The sequence below is a fragment of the Callospermophilus lateralis genome, chromosome 18, assembly GCF_048772815.1.
Source record: "Callospermophilus lateralis isolate mCalLat2 chromosome 18, mCalLat2.hap1, whole genome shotgun sequence".
Classification (NCBI taxonomy): Eukaryota; Metazoa; Chordata; class Mammalia; order Rodentia; family Sciuridae; genus Callospermophilus; species Callospermophilus lateralis.
Genome location: NC_135322.1, coordinates 18359211 through 18383532, shown reverse-complemented (window position 1 = coordinate 18383532; position 24322 = coordinate 18359211). Strand labels below are relative to the sequence as shown.

Here is a 24322-nt window from a genome sequence, read left to right as displayed (position 1 = left end):
TTTTTTTTTTTTTTTTTTTTTTTTTTTTAAAACCTGTGTTATTTTGAAAGTGAATTTCAACTCTGTTGACTTTGTGGTTAGAAGTTTTTCTTCTGCTTAAATGAAATGATCAGCTGTTTGTAAATTACCAAATATGAAAGCTCCTTAGAACCACTAATGATAACTTGCTTTGGTTTTGTAGAGGAATGCCATATTTTGTGGTAATAAATTGTTATAAGAGCAAATGTTACCACAGAGGCAGTCAAGTGTCACTGTGTGTATGTATTTTGTTCCATGGTTAGACTTATTGCTCCTTGTGAGCAGTCTGTCTTATTTATTGCTATATTCTGGTGCCTAGGACATAGAGGCTGAACTCAACAGCACTGTCTCACGTCAGCAGTGTAGAAGCATTTTTATTTTCTGGTGTTAGGGAATGAACCCAGGGCCTCATGTAAGATAGGCAAGTGCTCTATCACTGAGCTGCATCCCAGCCAGAATCTTCATTTTAACTATGACAGGTTCTGGCCTTGAATAGAATTTTTATTTAGTAGATTTTTTTCTATCTCCTTGAGGTTTTATGACTCAATATAGGATACATAGACTTCACATTTTGTTATGTAATCAATTTGTAGCTCTTTGGTTTTTTTTTTTTTAATTTATTTTTTAGTTGTAGGTGGACAATACCTTTATTTTATTTATTTTTATGTGGTGCTGAGGATCGAACCCAGGCCTTTGCATATGCTAGTCAAGCACTCTACTGCTGAGCCACAACTCCAGCTCTGTAACTCTTTGTTTTGACAACAGTTTTTTTTTGTTGTTGTTGTTGTTTGTTTTGTTTTGTTTTGTTTTTTTGTGGTGCTGGGAATTGAACCCAGGGCCCACCAACTAATCTGTATTTCCAGCCCAACAATGCTTTTCTTTATTTATATGTGGTGCTGAGGCTGCAACACAGTACCTCACACATGCGAGGCAAGTGTTCTACCACCGAGCCACAGCCCCTCGACAGCAGTTTTAATAGCTACTTCTTGACTGCCGGGGCGGGGGGGGGGGGCATTAATCTTGGCCTCCCTAAAATGTTTTCATTTGACATTTTTTACATTGATAGGACAAATATTTTGGGAGTTTTTGCATGAATATTAAATTTAAAATGTTTTAGTATTAATTCCTAGGAAGCCATTCTGTAGGTTAGTGTCCAGTTTTTCTTTTGGAACTGTCTCCCTGTCACAGAAATAGTCTGTGGCTTGGTGGACCCAGAAGTGTCACTTCCTTTCCTCTGGCCTTGGCTCTCTCCATTCCTGCCTTTCCATTTTGATGTTTTAATGATACCCTCCCTGCTTAGTGATTTGTGTTCAGGAAGCTAGGCTGTGATTACTTTTGTTTCTGCTTTGTGAACTTCCTCCTCCATTTCCTATTTTTACTGTAGTTGCACAGGAAATGAGGCGGCTCCTGGCTGGCTACTGCTGAGCACTGATTTTAGGTGGTGGAGGACAAGGGCTTAGGGTCTGAACCATGTACAACATTTTGTACCTTTGTCTTTTTATTACCTTCTTCCTCTAGGAGTTATAGGAACATTTAGTGATTGGGTTGAGATGATGTCATGGCCTTCTCAGTCCTGGATGGGGGGCAATTGCTGCTTAGCTGAAGGACAGAATTTTTGTGAAGTACGTGAGTGCTTTTGTTCAGTGGTAATAGTATGGTGGGATGTTGTGTCCCTGTGGCCCAGTTCCTGTCATGGGTAACAGTGAACACTTTGGCAGGAGCAGAGGGTAGCTTGAAGGGACAAGATCTGCTGCAGGTAAGGGTTGTAAGGTGGATATTGGGTACTTTTTGGCTTGAAGTTGTTTTCTAAACTATTTAGTTAGCATTTACCCATTTCTTTTCCAAGGATACCCCGTAACTATCTTACGAACTCTTTTTAGCTTAGTTTATGGGAGAAGTTTGTAATATCTTCCCAGAAAGAAGAAAGTTTTTATACACTAAGTAGCTTGAAAAGGAGGGTGCTCAGAACATTTATCAAGATTTCTCAATAGTAGCACTTTTGACATTTTGGGGTGGATAATTCTGTGGGGGTTGCTTTTTAGGATGTTTAGCAGCATTTATGGCCTCTACCCACTAGATGCCACTAGCATTTCCCCAGTTGTGACAACTAATGTCTCCAGACATTGCCAATTGCTCGGGGACAGGAAAGCAGAATCATCCTTTTCTCCACTTTTTTTTTTTTTTTAAATTTTTTTTTGTAGTTGTAGATGGACAGAATGCTTTTATTTTATTTATTTGTTTTTATGTGGTGCTAAGTATTGAACCCAGTGCCTCACACATGCTAGGCAAGTGCTCTGCCATTGAGCTCCAGCTCCAGCCCCTTTTCCCTACTTTTTGAGAGCCACTGTGTTACAGTATTAAATGCTGAATTATTAATTTTGTAAAATGGAATAAAGTAGAATGTTTGGTTCCTTGAAATTGGAGCCATTTGTTAGTTTCTATTTCAGTATGTGACATTCTCATAATCTTTAGTTTGCTATTTGGATTTTGCTATTCTCTACTAGCCAGTGTTCAGGTGTACCTCCTGTTTGCTTTCATGGAAAAATCTACGGCTTGAGTGGTTGTCAGCCTGGCTCTCTCTATAGGAGACATTTCTCTATGCTTCTGTGCTTTAGGTGTGGATTGTAGCTCAATGATAGAGCATTTGGCTGACAGACATGCCTAAGACCTTGGAATCCATCTCTAGCACCCACCAAAAACAAACAAAAAAAAACTGTTTCCTTAGAAACTGAACAATATAGATGTAAAGAAGAATCCAGAGGCATTTAGGATGGAATAGTAACAGTAGCAAACATTTATGAAGCAGTTGCTGCAGAGCAGGCACTGGTGAGCGAGATTGGCAGCACTGAAAGTACTGGGTAGAAAGGGGAGGGAACAAGACAGGGACCTTCTGGGATAACACCTAAAGTTTAGGCTTAGAGTTGTAGTGCCCTTAACCATACAAGGCAGTAAGTACAACAGGAGGAACAGGAAATCGAAGTGTGGCAAGGCAGAATTTTGAAGGGCTGAGATGTCTCATGGGTCTAGTCTCAGGAAGGGGTCCCACTGACTGGAGTGTTGAATTTGGGAATCATTAGTAATAGATATAGAATTATCTATTGTATTATATAGACCTCTCCTTAAAGAGAGGTCACTTTTCATTGTTCCAACTTAACTTCCTGTCAATTCCAAGAAGCCTATAGCTTTACATCATCTTCTAATTATAATAAATGGAACATAGCATGGTCTAAAAACATGTATTTGACAGAGGTGGAATAGTGTAATGATGGAGAACTCAGCCTCCGGTGGCAGACTACCAGGATCCAAACCTAGCTCTATTGGTGACTACTTCGTTAGCCCAGTGATATTCTTTGACGAATTCCTTTAACCTCTTTAGATATTTCCCCCACTTCACAAGATTGTTGTGAGAATTAAATTAGAACACATGTAAGTGCATTGCTCAGTACCTGGCACTTAATATACATTTAGTTAACGTCAGCTGTTTTTATTTTAGGGTTTTAGTTATCTCTAAAACTCCAAGTTAATACTTGATACATTGTAGACACTTAAGGAAGGTCCATTTTGTTTATTTAGGAGTACCTGAATGTGACATGATCAGTAACTTTTTTTTCCTTATTATTCTTTTAGCAGAACTTAGTTTTTAGCACTTAAACTGGTGCCTTTGTGGGTGGTAAGGCTGACTGAATGTGGTGCAGAAATAACTATTAAGTAAATACTGTGGATGAACTAATCATTCAACTAGTATTTGTTGAATGTTTACACTGTGCTTAGCACTCTTGAATATCTTGAATGAGCTCAGTGAGCTGGGGCTTGGAGATGGCAGGGAAACACTGAGGAAACTGTTGGTTGTGACACAGTATGTTACAGAACGGCAAAGTTAATGCCAGCACAGGGCTAAAAACAGGATGCTATGGTAGCACACAGATGGGTCCCTAGCACAGAGTGGCTTCCAAGAGGAAGTGACATGTAAGTTAGACATCCAGGAGGCATGAGAGTAAGCCAAGAGAGCTTTCCAGATGGAGGGAATGGACTATGTAGACTGGTGGAGAGGGGGAAGATGGTATGTGTCAGAAGCAGGTGGTGTTGGGAAAAACAAGGACGGTGTGAGAAAGTTGGGAAGGACAGTGGAGAGCCATTACAGGTTTTTGTTTTGCACTGGGGATTGAACCCCGGGGTGCTTAACCAGTGATCCACCTCCCCATCCTTTTTTTTAAAGATCCAGCTTTTTAATTTTTTTTGTTTTGAGACAGTTGCAAGGTTGTTTAGGACCCTGCTAAGTCACTGGGGCTGGCCTTAAACTCACGATCTTCATGCCTTAGCCTCCCAAGTTGCTGGAACTGCAGGCATACACAACCATGCCCAGTCATCATTCCCGGTATAATGTAGGAGAGTGGCATGATCAGATTGGATCTGTAACAATCACACAGCAACCAGAGGAGCGCAGGCATTTGGAAGACCACTTAGGAATCACCTTGGTGTTCAGATAAGAGGTGAATATGATCTCAGCTTTGATAGTGGCAGTGATGATAGAAAGAGAAGGACTGGAACACTAGTAAGGCAGGAAGGGGAAGAAGAAATGATTAATTGGATGTGAAGGAGAGTGAGGAGTGGAGACTTACTCCGAGGTTTCTGCCTTGTTCAAGGAGTTGGATGGTGATGCCATTAATAGAGACAAAAGGAACATTGGAGGAGTTGGTTTTGGACATTTGATTTGGGAACCTGTCTATTGAGCAGTTGAGTATTTGGTGTTTGGAGATTAGGAGAAAAATCTGGGCTAGAGATGGATTTGGGAGTCTTCCCAGGGAGAATGTTCTGATCTTAGAGGATACAGCAGAGTTCTGAGGACCCATTGCACTAAGGAGGAATGGCTCAAATGGAAGTAAGGAGGTGAGCTAGAACTAGCAACTTTTCATTTTCGCTCTGACAAAGGTGCTTCACTTTCAAATGAGATAATGGATAAAGGGAGCCAAAAGAGTAGAATTCTAAGGAGGAAGGGAACAAAAGACTGAATCTTTCAGGCATTTTTTCTTGCCTGGATGGATATTTTAAATTCATGAATGATGAGAATAAAATTCTTCAAAGCATTTTTCTGGAGTGCATGTCTAAATATGGTTTTAGTCAGTCTCAACTTAAAACATGGAAATGGTTGGGCTTTGAACTTCATGGACAATAACTTCACTAATCTGTCTAAAGAATTTCCTGTAGTGTCTCCACATTATCAAGAGTAGATATTTTGGGTTTACATTATTGTGCGTTGGACAGGAGTGGAACATTTTCTGTGGATTTCATTTTCTCTAAAGAGGGAATTACTTGTAGAGTGGTTCATCTTTATATTTTTGTAAGTTTTTATTTTTGGTATTTAGTTCAGTGGTTTTTAGTTTATTTGCAACTGTGCCACAACTAAATGAAATTAACGTTAAAACATTTTCATCACTCCAAAAAAGAAACCCTCTACCTATTAGCAGTCACTTCTTATTTCTCCCTCCCAGCCCACAGCTTTAGGTAGCCATTAATTTTCTGTTTCACTGAGTTTGCCTAATCTGGATATTTTATATTAATGGATGCATTGGCTCTTCATTCCTTTTCAAGAATGAGTAGAATTCCACTCTATGGTTATATCACATTTTGTTTATTCATTTGTCGGTTGATAAGACAGTTGAGGTGTTTTCAGTTTTAGGGTATTATGGACAATGCTCTGAATATTCATGTACAGGTTTCGTGTAGACATGTTTTTCATTTCTCTGGGTATATGCATAGGAGTATAATCCCTTGGTTGTGTGGTAATTCCGTGTTTAGCCATTTGAGGAACTGCTAGTTTGTTTTCCAAAGTGTCTGCACCATTTTGCATTCCAGTGAGCAGTGCATGAAGATTAAAATTTATCTGCATCCTTGTCAATACTTGTTATTGTCTGCACTTGTTATTATAGTCATCCTAGTGGTTGTGAAGTGATATCTTGTAGTTTATTTTATTTTTGAGTATTGGGGATTTAACCTAGAGGAGCTTTATCCCTGAGCTATGTTCCTAGCCCTTAAATTTTTTTTTTTTTTTTTAAATTTTGAGACAAGGTTATTGAGGCCGGCCTTGGACTTGAGATCCTTCTGCCTCAGCCTCCTGAGTGTCTGGGATTACAGGCATGCACCACCATGCCTGGTGTATCTTGTGGTTTGATTTGCATTTTCTTATAGGTAATGTGTTTTTGTGTGCTTTTTGTTACATCTTCTTTGGAGGGTTCATCTATATTTGATCAACTTTGGTGAGATAAATTGAATTGCAAATCTTGGGACTGCAAAGGAATAGAAGTATATTTTTGACTATAGAAATGAAAGGGAAAGTGTGTGAGACAGTGTGTGTGTGTGTGTGTACATATGTGTATGTGTATAGTGAAAGAATCCATAAACAGATTTGTGAATAATAAAGTACAGGCAGGGAAATAGCCAGCATTTTCCATTTACATCAAGCCACAGCTTGAGAGGAGATTGTTTCATGATACTGTGACCTGTGAACCTTGCAAGTAGAAACCATGATTTCTGTTTTTCTCATGTTCCTTTTTTTCTTGTGTGTGTATGGTGCTAGGATAGAACCCAGGACCTCACACGTGCTCTTCCACTAAACTACATCCTTTGCCCCACGTCACTTATCTTAAGGCCACAGATAATTGCAACCACTGTCAGGTTTTTGCAGACCTGTCACCTTCCAGGTAGAAAGATGACTTGCATAGGAGCCATTTTCTTAGATTTTCAGGACAGTGCCACTAGAAAACAATCAGTGACTCACTGATATCAGATTTCCAAAGAATCTTCCAGCACACTCATTGACTTTGGGGACCCAGCAGTCAACAGGGCAGTGCTATCCTTAGGAACTTATATGCCAGCAGGTAAGTTATGCACAAGCAAATGAAGTGATAAGATGATTGCTAGTTCATTAAGACAAGACAGCATTGTAGGCATGAGGTGAACCTAGTTTAGACAGGTTGACTAGGGATGGTTTCTCTGGCCCAGCACATTGGTGCACACTTGTAATTCCAGTGAGTTGGGAGGCTGAGGCAGGAGGATTGGATATTTGAGGCCAGCTTCAGCAACTTAGTGGGGCCCTAAACAACTTAGTGAGACCCCGTCTCACAATGAAAAATTTAAAGGGCTGGTGATGTGGCTCAGTGGTTAAGTGCCCCTTGATTCAATCCCTAATACCCCTCCCCAAGGGGAAAAAAAAAGAGAAAAATGGCTTCTCTGAAGAGTGATAATTTTTCAAGAACTAAAAGACAATAAGGAAGAGCATCATGAGTAGGAGAGTAAGAGGGTGGTAAGAGCTTCTCAGATAGGGGCATCAGCAAGGTGTGAAAGAGTTTGGTGTGCTAGAAAAACTAGAATCTGAGCAATGTGGCTGGACAGTTATGAGCAAGGGATCAGAAGGCACAAAATGAAGCTGAAGAGTAAGGCAGGGCTGTGCTGGTCTTGGTGAGAAGTTTGATTTAATTCTTAAGTGCCAGGGAACCCCAGTGAGTGTAAATTACATGCAAAAAGGAGATTAAAAGACCTTGAGAGGTATCTCAGTGGTGGGTTCAGTTCATGTTAACATACATACTGATAGGCACAGACACATTGCAAGGTTAGGAGATAGGAACAAAAATGAAACTGGAGGACAAAGCTGGTAAAACTGCTCTGAGAAGACTATTAAAACTATAATTCACCTAGGCTATAAGATCCTTGGTTTTTAAAACTGATTATTTATGTGCAAGGTTAAAAAGACCTATGGAAAATACTTAATTTGTAGTTTATCTTTCATATTTTCTGTAAATTGCTGGCTAGAGAGGGAGTCTTGATTAGATTTTACCTAAATATTTTAGTGCTTCATGAATGGTACCCTGTACTTTGTATTTCATCATCATAATAATATGCCATAACAGCGTTACATAATATAATGTAATTATATGTCTAGTTCTCTATTTTTAATAATACTGGAATTAATCAGAGGGTTCAAGTGTCATCAAGTCTAATTCCTTCATCATAAACTTCCTCACCAAATTTTCATCTAATGATTTTAACCAACCATGATTGATAATCACTGTTTCATTGGGGTTGCAAAATGGTGGTTTTATTAGCATTTCATCTGTATTTAATAGCTAGTTTCTTTCTTTTTTCTTTTTCTTTCTTTCTTTTCCTTTTTTTTTTTTTTTTTTTGTGGTGCTGGGAATCAAACCCAGGCCTTGTGCATGCAAGGCAACCACTCTACCAACTGAGCTATATCCCCAGCCCTCTTTCTTTCTTTTATAAAAAAACTTTCCCCAGGGTAATATTGTACAAAACAGTATAAACAGGAAAGGGAGAATAATTGCCTGATACCCCACCCCCAGTCAATTTCAGAATAATCACTTAGTGCCTTAACTCCTCCAAAAGTGAATTTTTCTTAATATCTTATGATCTCGTGATTTTTTTTTTTTTTTGGTGGTGGAGTATACATAACATAAAAGTTGTCATTTCAATCATTTTTAAGTATACAGTTCAGTGTCATTAAGTACATTCACAGTGTTGTTACAACCATTACCACCACCTAAATCCAGAACTTTTTCAAGCATCCCAAACTGAAATTCCTTACCACATCAGAAAATAACTTATTTATCTCTTTTTCCCCAGCCCCTGGGAACCTCTATTCTGCGTTTTTTTTTTTTTTTTTACATTCTACTTTTTGCATTTATGAATTTGACTATTTTAGGTACCTCATATATTAGAATCATATACATTGGTCCTTATGTATCTGATTTATTTCACTTAGCATAATGTCTCCAAGGTTCATGCAAATTGGAGCATGAGTCAGAATTCCCTTTCCTTCTTTTTGAGGTACTGGGTGCAGGACCTTGTACATGTTAGACTAGCGCCATATCACTGAACTACATTCTCAGTCCTTATTTATTTATTTTGGGGGGTACTGGGGATTGAACTCAGGGGCACTCGACCATTGAACCACATCCCCAGCACTGTTTTGTATTTTATTTAGAGATAGGGTCTCACTGAGTTACTTAGTGCCTTGTAATCCCAGAGCCACTGGGATTACAGGCATGCGCCACTGTGCCCATGGAGTATTTTTTTGTTTTCAGACAGGTTCTTGCTAAATTGCTGAGGGTCTCTCTAAATTGCTGAAGCTGACCTTGAATTTTGAATTTTGCTCCTCAGCCTCCCAAATCACTAGGATTATAGGTGTATATCACCCTACCAAGCTTCCCCCTATTTTTTAATGCTGAATAATATTCCATTGTATGGATATACTGCATTTTTTTTGTCTGTTCATCTGTTGATGGACTTTTGAGTGGTTTCCACCTTTTAGCTGTTATGAATAAGCTGCCATGAACATGGCTGTACAAATATCTGTTCAGGTCCCTGCTTTCTGTTCTTTTCTGTACATACTCAGATACTTCTGAGTATCTGAAGTATGTATAGATCTTATATATCTGAGTATCTGAAGTATACTAGATCTTACAATAATTCTGTTTAAATTTTTTTATATTAATGAATACTTGTTTTTTATTGTTTGGAGTGGAAATTGCTGCTGACTTTGGAAAATTATTTTGATGTTGAAAAGATGTGACTTAACCTACTAAAACATAATTTTCTGCTATGTGTTTGAGGATTTTAGGTAGGATTAAAATTTATGAATACATTACTGAAATCTTAACAAGTCTTGGCTACACTGACTTCTGCGGTCTTTCACAATGTGTATTTATTTCCATGCAGCATGAATAGTGTATTCATAAATCGTGAATGTTTTTCCAGTGAAAATTCCTTTAAGAAAATATAAAAAAATAAATATCCTTAAATGGATGGAACATATTTAGTCCTTCGGGCAGATAAATAAGGGGGAAAGCTTTTGAAAAACAATCGGAAAACATTGGGAAGAATTTTGTTTAAAAAAAAAATAAAAAGAATATAGCCAGCTGCTTGTGTGTGCTTTTATTTCAGAAATATTTAATCATATACATTAGAGCAAATGATATAATAAACCTTATGTACCTATCACACAACTTCTGACAGTATTTCGTGAAGCAATGTTATGTTCACTGCCATGACAATGACTCTGTAGATAGGTGTGACTACCTTCTCTGCACATTTTTTCTTGGCAAGATCCCATTTGAGAATGATAGAACTTGAATAGGATTTTAGTTTCATGATATTTCCTTGAATTTAACCTATCTAAGGAACTCAGGAGATATGAGACCTGTTAAGAATAAGTAAAAACCAAGCCGAGCACGGTGGCACTCACTGCGACTCAGGAGTCTGAGGCAGGATTATAAATTTGAGACCAGCCTGTATAATCTGGAAAGACCCTGTCTCAAAATAAAAAAGAGTTCAATGCAGTGGTGCACACTTGTAATCCTAGTGGCTCGGGAGGCTGAAGCAGTAGGATTGTGAGTTCACAGCCAGCCTCAGCAATGGCAAGGCGCTAAGCAACTCAGTGAGACCCTGTCTCTAAATAAAATACAAAGTAGGGCTGGGGATGTGGCCCAGTGGCTGAGTGCACTGAGTTCAATCCCTGGTACCAAAAAAAAAAAAAAAAAAAAAGAAAGAAAAAGGGCTGCAGATGTAGCTCAGTGGTAAAGTGTTCCTGGGTTCAATTCCCAGTACTTAAAAAAAGAATGATTAAAAAAAAAAAAAATAGTTTTCAAACCACATGTAGTGACACTTACCTATAATCTCAGCTACTTGGAAGGCTGAAGCAGGAAGGATCACAAGTATAAGTTCATGACCAACCTCAGCAATTTAGTGAGTCTTCATCTCAAAAATTTAAAATGTAAATAAGAAGGCCAGGGATGTGGCTGAGCAGTAAAGAGCCCCCAGTACCAAAACAACAACAACAAAAATCGCAAATGAACCACTTTTCATCCTTTTTAAGGAGCTTGTTTTTTCTTCTACCTAGAGAAGAACTCTAGGCTTGATCGTGGCGCTTATGGGATCTTGTTAGAAGCAGTTATGATACACACAGAACTTCTCATTGAATTGTCCAACTAGCTTCTTGGTTTTCAGAAGTATTTATTATTTTGGTGGGAGAAGTGCCTTTCTGTTTTGTTTTTGTTTTCATTTTTGGTATTTTAGGAATGGAACCAAGGGCTTTGCACTGCAATGCAAGTCATCTACCATTGAGCTATACTCATTAACTGTGGAAATGCTTTTCTGATTTTTTTTTTTTTTCTTTAGGTATTGGCAACTGAACTCAGGGATGCTTGAGCACTGAGCCACATCCCCAGCCCTTTTATTTTTATTCTAAGACAGGGTCTTGCTAAGTTGCTGAGGCTGGTCTCCAACTTATGATCCTTCTGCCTCAGCCTCTCAAGTCACTGGGATTACAGGCATGCACCACCATACCCAGGTGCTTTTCTGAATTCTTGAGTGAACAGAAATATTGTTGAGAATACCTGAGTTTCACTAAGTGTTATTTTAGACAGGTGGTGTCTTTGGTGTGCTCATACTTGTGGCTTTCAGCACATTTTCACCTGACCACTTTGGTTCTCAAATTATTGTGTGCATCATAATCACCTGAGGAACTTGTTAAAAATAAGTGTTCTCAGCTCCACCACAAAATTGATGTATTAGATCTTAGTTGTGCCCTAGGAATCAGCATTTTAATTATCATTCTAGTAAGAGTGGTATCCTGATTCTAAATCAAGTGGAGGAAATCCTTAAGCCATTGTTTTTCACTGGTGTGTTCTTTCTTTTCATTCTAGTTTCAGTAAGTTTAATGTTAATATGGTGTCTTGTGAAAAAAAATTGCTGTTTCCATTTTGTGTGTGTGCGCGCGTGTGTGTGTGCGCGCGCGCGCTCGCGTGTGCCTTATAGTGCTAGAGACCGAACCCAGGACCTCGTGCATATGAGGCAAGTGCGCTACCACTGAGCTACACTCAGCTTCTGGCTTTCACTCTTTTTTATTTTTTTTAAACTTTTTATTGTTGTAGATTAACAAAATACCTTTATTTATTTATTTATTTTATTTATTTATTTTTTCATTTGGAATAAGTGTAGCTTTATTTAATGATTATGTATGTATACACCCATGTAAATTACTATCCAAAGGACACTTTTATTCCCCTTCAATAATTGGAAAAATGCCTTTTGGCTGGGAATGTAGTTCATCTGTACAGTCCTTGCCATGTGCTGGATCCCCAGGACCACAACACACACACACACAGGAACACTAGCTTCTCTATAATTTACCTATAATATCAAAGCCTTCTAGGTAGTAAGGAACCAAGGTAGATTCCTGCTTGTCCTCATGGATTTCCATTTTTTCTTGTTCTCCATTCATGTCTGTCTTTTCTTCCCAGCTGTCTGCCACACTAACATCAGGCCCCGCACCAGATATTGAAACAAAACCATACATAAACTATTTAACTAGTTCCAATAATTGTGTAATGTCAAATTTCTATAATAAAACTTATCTCATTCATAGTGCTACTGTTTCTTTGATCAAATCCTAACTACAGCATTACAAATTTTATAATCCTTTAAAATTCTTTTTTTTATTTTATTTTATTTTTTTATTGGTTATTCAAAAACATTACAAAGATTTCAGAATCACATCGGTTACACATCCACATTTTTACATAATACCATAATAGTAACTGTTGTATTCTGCTACCTTTCCTATCCTCTACTATTCCCCCTCCCCTCCCCTCCCATCTTCTCTCTCTACCCCATCTACTGTAATTCATTTCTCTCCTTATTTTTTTCCCATTCCCCTCACAAACTCTTATATGTAATTTTGTATAACAATGAGGGTCTCCTTCCATTTCCAAGCAATTTCCCTTTTCTCTCCCTTTCCCTCCCACTTCATGACTCTGCTTAATGTTAATCTTTTCCTCCTGCTCTTCCTCCCTGCTCTGTTCTTGGTTGCTCTCATTATATCAAAGAAGACATTTGGCATTTGTTTTTTAGGGATTGGCTAGCTTCACTTAGCATAATCTGCTCTAGTGCCATCCATTTCCCTGCAAATTCCATGATTTTGTCATTTCTTAGTGCTGCGTAGTACTCCATTGTGTATAAATGCCACATTTTTTTTATCCATTCATCTATTGAGGGGCATCGGGGTTGGTTCCACAGTCTAGCTATTGTGAATTGTGCTGCTATGAACATCGATGTGGCAGTATCCCTGTAGTACGCTCTTTTGAGGTCTTCAGGGAATAGTCCGAGAAGGGCAATAGCTGGGTCAAATGGTGGTTCCATTCCCAGCTTTCCCAGGAATCTCCATACTGCTTTCCATATTGGCCTCACCATTTTGCAGTCCCACCAGCAATGTATAAGAGTACCCTTTTCCCCACATCCTCGCCAGCACTTGTTATTGTTCGACTTCATAATGGCTGCCAATCTTACTGGAGTGAGATGGTATCTTAGGGTGGTTTTGATTTGCATTTCTCTGACTGCTAGAGATGGTGAGCATTTTTTCATGTACTTGTTGATTGATTGTGTGTCCTCCTCTGAGAAGTGTCTGTTCAGGTCTTTGGCCCATTTGTTGATTGGGTTATTTGTTTTCTTATTGTTTAATTTTTTGAGTTCTTTGTATACTCTGGATAAAATACCTTTTTTAAAAAAAAAAAAAAAAAAAAAAGGATCGAACCCAGTGCCTTCCACATAAGAGGCAAGCACTCTACCACTGAGCTACAACCCCAGCCCCTGACTTCCATTTTTTTTATTTTGTTCTTTTTTTTTTTTAATGTATATATGACTGCAGAATGCATTACAATTCTTATTACACATACAGAGCACAATTTTTTCATATCTCTGATTGTATATAAAGTATATTCACTCCCACCAATTCCTATTTTTATTTTTTATTTATTTTTAAAATATGTTTTAGTTGTAGATGGACACAATACCTTTATTTATTTATTTTTATGTGGTGCTGAGGATCGAACCCATGCTAGGTGAGTGTTCTACTACTAAGCCACAAACCCAGCCCCAATTCATGTACTTTGGATAATAATGTCCATCACATTCCAACATCATTTCTAACCGCCTACACCCTCCCTTTCCCTCCCACTCCTCTGCCCTATCTAGAGTTCATCTATTCCTTCCTACTCCACTATGAATCAGCCTCCTTATATCAGAGAAAACATCCGTCGTTTGTTCTTTTGGGATTGGCTAACTTCACTTAGCCATATCTTCTCTAACTCCATCCATTTACCTGTAAATGCCACAGTTTTCTGGCTTCCGTTCTTAATAAAATTCTTGGTGGTGGTTATGACCACCTCTAGTATACTATTATGTAAGACCTATCATCATACAGGTTATCTTAGTTGCTGAGTGCTTTAACAAAGTCCCATAGACTGGGTGACTTAAAAACAACAGAACTTTGTTTCTCAGTTCTGAAATCTAAAAGTCCAAGACCAGGTGCCATCATTATGGGGTTCTGGCGAAGGCCCTCCTCTGGATTGCAGATTTCCAGCTTTTTACATCTTCACATGATAGGAAAAGAGAGACCTAGTTTTTTGGCTTTTATTTATTTATTTTTAATAATTACAGGCACACACCTGTAATCCCAGCAGCTTTGGAGGCTGAGGCAGGAACTTAGTGAAACTCTAAGCAACTTAGTGAGATTGTGTCTCAAAGTAAAAAATAAAAGGCTATGATGTGGCACAGTGTTTGAGTGCTGCTAGGTTCAATCCCTGGTACAAAAAAAAAAAAAAACATTACTAATACCATTTAAGAGGGCTATATCCTTACAACCTAATTACCTCTAACTACCTCAAATGGCATCATATTGGAAATTTGGTTCAACATACAAATTTTGTGAGGAAGTATTTGGTTAATAACACAGGTGTACCCTTGGCCTTGGGATACTTAGTTCTGATGTTCATGGTTCAAGGACCACACCTTGAGAAGACAGGTGCATAGGAAATAGTGGGGGTGCAAAGGTCCCTTATATATTATTTCTCTGAGGTTTTACTAAATACTTTAGCCTGAACCTTAGGTCTTTCTTGCTTGGTAACCTGTTTGACCAACCCTAGAAGCAAAAAGTGAAGCTCAGTTTTCAAAACATTATCTGATGCTTCCCAGACTATATAGTCTTCCTCTGGAGGGAAGGAAAGCATGGAAATGAGAAGGGCAATTTGTTTTTGTTGTTGTTTTCACCTGGGGCTCCAGTTCCAAAACTGAATGGAAACTTCGGTGTTTTGGATGAGTGTTAGACTGAAGTGATTTTTCATAAGTTTCTCAAAGGAACCCGCTCCCCCTTTCTCCATACATACACACAACTGAGAACCACATTCTGGAGCAGACTATGGGTGAACTTGAGCTGGCCTCTGGAGAGTAGCTGTGGGGCTTCTGCATTAAAGAACAGCCTTCCCTGCGTGAAGTCCAGATTGCTTTTGCCATCTGGTCAGAACTGTACAACACATGGCTGGATGGACAGCTACAGCCAACTATAATGCTTTTACCATATTCCATATGTTCTCTTACATTTTCCGATCTCTCTTACAGTTAATTTGGCATCATGTGACTAATTTTGACTAAAGCCTTGCTGTGAAGGGAAGTGATTTGTGTCACTTTCAGTGGATTACTGAGGGGATATGAATTTTCACTTTTTTTCTGTGCTGGAGTGACTGTTAAAGATAGTAAAGTTCCAGTGATGTCTCTACAAGTTGAAGAAGGGCTGCCAGACCCACATTGAATTTTTTGTGAGCAAGAAACAAAACTTTATTAGATTAGGCCTCATTTTAGGATTTTTTCTTGTAGCATTGCCTAATCTTATCTGCCAGTCTGGGTAATTTAGAACAGAACATTCATGTTTGGAGTTCTGAAAGTCAAGATACCAGTGTATGATCCTGAGATTATGTGGCCTAGTGCAAGACATTTAGTATCATGGGATTTTTTTTTTTTTAATCTGTAAATTGCAGGGTTTAAATTAGATGAGTTGTTTTGTTTTGTTTTGTTTGGCAGTCCTGGGAATTGAATTCAGTGGCAGTCCATCACTGAGTTACATCTCTGGCCCAGCCCTTTTAATTTTTTTATTTTGAGACAGGCTCTTGCTAAATTGCACAGGTTGGCCTTGAATTTGTTATCCTCCTGCCTTATTCTCTTGAGTAGGTGGGGTTGCAGGTGTGTGCCACTGTGTCTAGCAAATTAGTTGATCTCCAAGGGGTTTTTTTGTTTGTTTTGTTTTGGTAATTTACATTCCCAGATTCTGGATAGTAGCCTTTAGATAAAGATTTCTATCTGGAGTACAAAAAGGAGACAGTCTGGTGCTAAAGGCATCCCTGGAAAATGTTTTTTTTTAATTATACACCTTTTACTAGTGAATATGATACATAAAGAAAATGGCAAAGGATGATATGGTGATACTTTTTAAAAAGTAATAGTTTTATTGAGGTAAAATTCATGTGTCTTAAAATTCATCTTTTTAAAGTATATAGTTCAATGGTTTTTTAGTATATTCAGAGTTGTACCAGCATCACCATTATCTAATTTTGGGACAAGAAATCCCATATCTATTAGCCAAGTACTCCCTATTTTACAAATTTACTTTTTTTAAACATATTTTTTTTAGATGTAGATGGACACAATGCCTTTATTTGTTTATTTTTATGTGGTGCTGAGGATCGAACCCAGGGCCTCACATGTGTGAGGTAAGTGCTCTGCCATCGAGCCACAATCCCAGCTCTCTACAAATTTACTTTATATTTGCATGAATTGCCTATCCTGGTTATTTTATATAATATATGCTTTCTTGTATGTAGTTTTTCTTTCACTTTTCCCAATGTTTTCAAGGTTCATACACATTGTAGCATTTGTCAGAACTTCATTCCTTTTTGTCCTGATTAATATTCCATTATGTAGCTTTTTTTTATTCATTTATCAGTTGATAGACATTTGAGTTGTTACTACTTTTTAGCTATTATAAATAATGCTGCTGTGAATGTTTGAATATAGAATTTTCTTTATGAACTTGTTTACTAGGGATTGAACCCAGGGGCTTGCAGAGGCCAAGCAAGCACTGCACCACTGAAATACATTCCCAACCTATTTTATTTTTATGTTGAGATTGTGTCTCACTAAGTTGCCCAGGCTAGCTTCAAACTTGTGATTATCTTGCCTCAGCCACCCAGGTAACTGGGATTACAGGTGTGTGCCACTGAGCCTAGCATGTGGATTTTTTTTTTCTTTTCTTTTGGATATATGCATAAGAATTGAATTTGTGGGTCGTGTATATTTAACCATTTGAGGAAACTGTTAAACTGTTTAAAGTGTTCATCTAATCTTCTACTTACAGTGAATGAGGATTTCAATTTCTCTACATTTTCACTAACATTGGTTTTGTACATTTTTTGTATGTTTTTATTGGTGCATTATAGTTATATGTAATAGTTGGTTTCATTTTGACAAAATCACACATGCATGGAATATAATTTGCTCCATTTTCAGTCCCCAGTACCTCTTCCCTCTTCTTTTCCCCACATACCCCTCCCCATACCACCTCCTTACTCTACTGACCTTCTCCCCATCTATTTGTTGTTTTTATAAATTATTACTTTATAGGTGTACATAAAGGTGGAATTCACCATGGTACATTTACACATGCCCACAGTAAAATTTGGTCAGCCTTATCCCTCAGTTCCTCCCCTTTCCCGATCTCCCCTTTCCCCCTCATTTTCTCTCCTCCTTTACTCTACTGGTCTCCCTTCCATTTTCATGGTTTGGCTACCTTTTTTATTGAATTTTCTTTCTTTTTGTGCTGCTGGGATTGAACCCAGGACCTTATGCATGCTAGGCAAGCACTCTATCACTAAGCTATACCCTCAACACTTTTATTTTTTAATTTGAGACAAGGCCTTGCTAAGTTGCCCTTGAATTTTTAATCCTCCTGCCTTAGTCTCCCGTGTAACTGGAATTACAGCTGTGCACCACTGCATTCTTCTATAAACATTTAAAATTTTCTTTTGTGCATGCGCACATGGGTGTGGTGCTGGAGATTGAACCCAAGACCTCATGCATGCCAGGCAAGTGCTCTAATACTGAGCTGCATCCCCAGCCATAGTTCTTATTTTGATGAAACCCAATTTTTAAATTTTTTGTTGCATATGCTTTAGGTGTTATGTTTCAGAAACCATTGTCTAACCCAAACTCACAAAAATTTTCACTTGTTTTCTTCTAAGAGATTTATATTTTAATTATTATATTTAAATCTTTGATTTATTTTGAGTTAATTTTTGTATATGATGTGAGATAGGGGTTCACAACATTCATTCTTTTATTTTTGGTACTGATGCTGTAACCCAGCAGTGCTTAACCACTGAGCCACATCCACAGGCCTTTTTTAATTTTTTTTTTTTTGAGAATATTTTAATATTTATTTTTTAGTTTTCGGCAGACACAACATCTTTGTTTGTATGTGGTGCTGAGGATCGAACCCAGGCTGCATGCATGCCAGACGAGAGTGCTACCACTTGAGCCACATCCCCAGCCCCTTTTTTTAACTTCTTATTTTGAGACAGGATCTTGCTAAATTGCTGAAGCTGGCTTTGAGCTTTCGATCCTCTTGCCCCAACCTCATGAGCCACTGGGACTTACAGATGGGGCACCTCATCTGGTCACATTCGTTTTTGGGTGTGTGGATATTTAGTTACCCTACCACCACTTATTGAAAAGACTATTCCTTCTCCATTGCATGGTTTTGATACCCTTATAAAAGGTTTTGGCTAACATGCATGAGTCATGCCCTGGGTTCAATCCCTACCACTGGCAACAAACTCCATGAAGTAATTAAGACTAAGTATTTGAGTTTAGTTCTGGACATCCAGTTCTGTTCCAGTCACTTATGTGTCCTTCCTTATGTCAGTGCTCCACTGCTTTGATTATAATATTTTTATAGTAGATTTTAAAATATATGATTCCTTCAGCATTCCCCCCCAAAAAAAAAAAAATTTGTTTTGGTCATGCTGGATCTTTTGCATTTCCATATGAACTTTAGGGTTAGCTTGCCCATTTCCATTAAAACTTTACTTTAAATTTTGATAGAGACTGTGCTATTTAATTATAGATGAATTTTTGTGAAGTTGTCTTTTTTTTTTTTTTTTTTCTGGTACTGGGAATTGATCCCAGGTGTGTTTTATCACTGAGCTATACCCCAGTTCTTTTATTTTCTATTTTGGGACAAGGTCTTATTAAGTTGCTGAGGTTGGCCTCAAACTTGCAATTCTCATGCCTCAGCCTCTCAAGTAGTTGAGGTTACAGGCATGCACCACTGCATCTGGCTGAAATAGTTTTAATCCTTATAATTCAAATAAACTTTGGAAGGATACAAATTTTTTTTAAAAAAAGTTCAATGTTTCTGATTGTTTTTAGAAGTTAGGTAAGCAACTTGGTCTTGCAGGTCCACCTGCCAAAGGAATGGGAATGGGCTCTACTAGAACCAGAGATAGCAGTGGAAGAGGATGCCCAGGAACTAGGAAATTTGGTGCATCACTGAACAAAAAGTGCTTCTCTGGTCTACTCAAGACACTGTGGTGAACTCAAGGCAAAGGTTTTCCTTTACAGCCACAGAGTTTCCACAGGAACAGCCTTCTTTGTTTCTGTTGAGTGCTGCTTTTATACATTAGAATTAATTATGATGTAGCACTTGGGCAAGGTTAGGTACCATTGCCTTATTGTCATGAATTTGAAAAAAGAACAACTGGGATCAGATTTCTTACAAATAGCCATTTGTTACTTGTTTCTGGAGAAGTTTATGAGCTTTTTGTTTGTTTGTTTTTGTCTTTCTGTTTGGGCTGAATTCTTGCTGTGTTGTCCAGGCTAGCCTCAAACTTCTGTCCTCAAGTGATCCTTCCACCTCAACCTCCCAAGTTCTGGGACAATAGACATGTGCCACCATGCCTGGCTATCAATTTGTCTGTCTTTTTCTTCTTTAAGGGTCAAGAATTTCACAGAGCCATAGGTGAATTTACATATATGTCTGTGTCCTCAGCACTCTTGTTTCTTGCTCTTATAAACTAACTTTCTGTGTTTCTTACATAGTTATAGAACTTCAAAGGAGTTGATGATTGGCCATGATAAGTGACAAAGTATTATTTATGTGTATTTTTATGTACAAAAATGAAAATGGAAAGAAAGAAACTGGTCATTAATAAGTAGACCAGAGTTGGATGTGTAGCTTAGTGGTACAGCACTTGCTTAGCACATACAAGGTTACCCTGTGTTCAGTCCTCAACATTGAAAATAAAAAGTACACCAAACTATACATAGATATTATACATGCTGAAGTTTAGTATATACTAAATATAACTTTTAATAAAATATATTTGAGGGGCTGGGGATGTGGCTCAAGCGGTAGCGCGCTGGCCTGGCATGTGTGCGGCCCGGGTTCAATCCTCAGCACCACATACAGACAAAGATGTTGTGTCCGCCAAATACTAAAAAATAAATATTAAAAAAATTCTCTCTCTCTCTCCCTCTTTCTCACTCTCTCTCACTCTTAAAAAAAAAATAATAAAATATATTTGAACTATTGCTATGTTTGACAGAACAGGTAGTTCAAGCAAATGTTACCCCTGAAGTTAGCTCAGTGAGAATATGCTATTTTTCTGTTGTAGGTATCAGAAACTATAACCAGTGATGTCCAGATATTGCTAACCAGAGCCAGAGATTCTGTAGAAATTACCCCAGGGAGTGAAAAACAGCATATTTTTCCAAGCTTCCTCTCTGAATACCCAGGGAGAAATTGGTATTTGGCTTGTGATTAGAAGAATCCTGTCTACAAACCACCTGCCAGCCACTTTTCTCTCAAGATTTTGTCTTTCTGCACCCTGTACTTTAGCCCAGCTGGGTATATCCTGAACAGACCTGGTGCTCTCCTGCTTCAGGGCCTTTGCTGAGATGATTCTTCACTTGGTGAGCGCCTATGTGTCCCTTTTGTACTACTCAAAATCTATCCTACAATCAAGGCCTACCTCAGAATAATTTTTTTTTCATAACAGCCTTCCTGATTTCTCTCATCTTTGTGCTCATCTTTCCTTTATCTGATCTCTTCAAAGTTTTGTGAGAAGATTAATATCTTTCACCAAAAGCTTAGTCAGACATCATATCTCTAGGTTCCACATTTCCAGGTTTAATTCCAAATAGGAAATATTTTTAAACAAATTGTACCTGTGCTAAATGTGTTCAGATTTTTTATTCCTTAAACAATACAGTTTTTTACATAGCATTTACATTGTATTAGGTACTATAAGTAATCTAGAAGTGATTTAAAGTGTAGGGAAGGATGGTATATATGATATATGCAAATACAGTGCCATTTTATTTAAGGAACTTGAGCATTCTTGGATTTTGGAGACCTTCAGGGAGTCCTGGAATCAGTCCTCCATGGATACCAAGGGACAAGTGAGTTCATCCGATCTTCTTGCCGATTAGTGAACTCCCTAAGGGGGAAAACAAGCCAGGCCTTGTTCAAGGTGTCACAGGTTAGCCTCAGTTTTGGAGTGGTTGGTGTGGAATCAGATTTACCTTGTTGCATTATTTTTCTACTACAACTTGAGGAATTTTCTTTTTTTTTTTTTCCCCTTTTAGTGAAGGCAGGGTCCTGCACATACTAGTCAAATGCCCTGCCACTAAGCTACATCACCAGCCCTTGAGGAATTTTCTAACAGTAATCATTTCACAGTTCAGCTTTTACTGTTGTCCTGCTTCTTTAATTTTGTAATATGATATTTTATTTCATTCATTTGTAGCCTGCCTGTGTAGATGATAACATTGCATAAATTAATGTTTCAGAATTGCTCCTTGTCTTATGGCCTTCCTGACTTTATCTTCTTTTTTTTCCCCTTACAGGAAATGACTTAGAGGCCTTATGAATACATCTGTGCATTCTTGCTTCAGACTTTGTAAATGAGGGCCAACTCAGTCTGCAAGCACCTTTTATTAATGTTATAAGGAAATCACTACCTCAGCAAACAAAAGGAAAGGAGGAGAACACTTATAATAACAAATGCCATTTTTAAAGAAAACTTGTTTTCAGAAAACATTGCAGGAAATTTGGAAATTTTTAGTTTTGAGGAGAAGCTTTACAGGTAAATGGATTTGACAGGCAGGCTCTGTCAAAATTCTGCAGAAGTTTGATCTTCCTTCTTAAGGACTTTGTGTGTAGTAACCATGTATGCTTTTTAAATTGCTGTTGATCAGCTTGTGGGTTTTTGGGTTCTAACTTTTTGGTATACTGAAGATACATTATATTACATTTTTAAAAAGTTAAGTTATTTTTTTGCCATTGTAAATATAAGTATCAAAATATTCTTCCAAAGCAATTATAAGTAAACATTTTCCTCAGCAAGCATACCTTTTTATTAAGAGAGTGGAATGCAAAACAGTTCTTATACAGCATTTTGAACACACTTTTATTTTTTTGTCAGTGGTCCTGTCTACTGAAAATATTAATTATATAAACCAGTTGTCCTCACCTCTATGTTGGATCACATGATCATCTGCCTCATGGAAATGCCTTTTTTAAAACTTAGATTTGCAGAACTCCACTATTTTTATACCTAGCTGCAGTTTTGGAAAAAAAAAAAAAAAAAAGAATCAGAACGCTGATCTGCTCTCAGTCCTTGGGACAGTTCCCCAACCCGCATGTATTGCTGCAGTGCCCAGGACAGTAAAATGGACTACAAGCGGCGCTTCCTGCTTGGCGGGTCCAAGCAGAAGGTACAGCAGCACCAGCAGTACCCGATGCCTGAGCTGGGCCGAGCACTGAGCGCTCCCCTGGCATCCACAGCCACCTCTGCGCCCCTGGGCAGTCTGACTGCTGCAGGCACCTGCCACCATACCATGCCACACTCCACTCCCATCGCTGACATCCAGCAGGGTATCTCCAAATACCTGGACGCCCTCAATGTCTTCTGCCGTGCCAGTACTTTCCTCACAGATCTCTTCAGCACTGTGTTCCGAAACTCACATTACTCAAAGGCGGCCATGCAGCTCAAAGATGTGCAGGAGCATGTCATGGAAGCAGCCAGTCGGCTGACCTCAGCCATAAAGCCTGAGATTGCCAAGATGCTGATGGAACTTAGTGCTGGGGCTGCAAACTTTACAGATCAGAAAGAATTCAGTCTCCAGGACATTGAGGTAGAGTACCTTCTGTGTCATACTTAGGTAGGAAAATGTGTTCCAGAGATGAGTGAGGATATTGTCTTAATTTTTCTTAGTTTACTGTAGTGATAGTCTTTGTTCTCTTTCTGTTGATACTGTCTCCTTGTGAAATATTTGTGCTTGCCAAGTTCTAAACTGCTTTTATATCAAATTAAGTAGGTTAAAAGGTTATTTATTTATATGTGGTGCTGAGAATCGAACCCAGTGCCTCACACATGTTAGGCATGTGCTCTGCACTGAGCTGCAACCCTAACCCTTTAATTGATACATTTAAAAAATTATTTTTGGGGCCCGGGGTTGTGGCTCAGTGGTAGAGCACTTGCCTAGCATGCGGGAGACACTGGGTTTGATCCCTGGCACTACATAAAAATAAACAAAGTAAAGGTATTATATTCATCTACAACTAAAAAAATAATTTAAAAAATTAGTTTTGATTGTTCAGGGGGTTAATCTGAGATTGTTTTCTCCTTGTGCCCTTATATATTCTGGTTAGGCTCCTGGATATAAGATTATAATTGGGAAAATGACTCTTTCTCCTGAGGCTGAAGTCACCAGTTTTTTGAGCCAAATCTGATAACTGAGGTAGCTGAATAGCTAATACTGCTTTGAGTTTAAAAGGAAAAAAGAGCTAAATTGTTGTTATTGTGTTTAGAAATGACTTTGAAGGCATTTGCAAGAGGACTTTTGAATTATTTTTGAGATGCAACATTGTTAATGTAAATCAGGGATCATCACACTTTTTCTGTAAAGGTCAGATAGGGAATTTTAGGCTTCAGGGGTCTTCATATGTGGTCTCTCACATACATTTTTCCAACTCTTTAAAAATGTTAAAACCAGTTTTACCTTTCAATCCTGCCTATTTCATGGATTGGATTTGGCCTTTGGGTTGTCTATATTTCTTTAATGTGAATTACATGTTCGAAACTGCAAATGATTCAAAACTGAGGTAGATAAAATCAAAAAGAAATTAGTCAACTCAGTTCAGCCATTCCAAAAGAAAAGATTTGGGCTGGAGTTGTGGCTCAGTGGTAGAGGGCTCGCCTAGCATGCATGAAGCACTGGGTTCACTCCTTAGCACCACATAAAAATAAAGATATTGTGTCCCCCTAAAACTGTAATTAATTTCTGTACATGCACCAATGCATATCTGTTGGTATAAATGTATAAGAACCTCCTTGGATCATTCTGCTTT

At 38.2% G+C, this 24322-nt stretch overlaps 1 protein-coding gene across 5 annotated transcripts in view; it reads left to right on the top strand.

The window, feature by feature from the left end:
- Positions 1-24322, top strand: part of Garre1 (granule associated Rac and RHOG effector 1) — a 91144-nt gene that overhangs the window by 11844 nt on the left and 54978 nt on the right. Inside the window, exons 1-3 of one of the 5 annotated variants that reach the window (XM_076837617.2) lie at positions 20459-20880; positions 21295-21369; positions 21817-23106. In XM_076837617.2, coding sequence (XP_076693732.2) covers positions 22612-23106 — 495 coding nt within the window. In that variant the 5' untranslated portion in view covers positions 20459-20880; positions 21295-21369; positions 21817-22611. The other 4 variants (XM_076837621.2, XM_076837616.2, XM_076837620.2 and 1 more) reach the window with 4 other exon arrangements.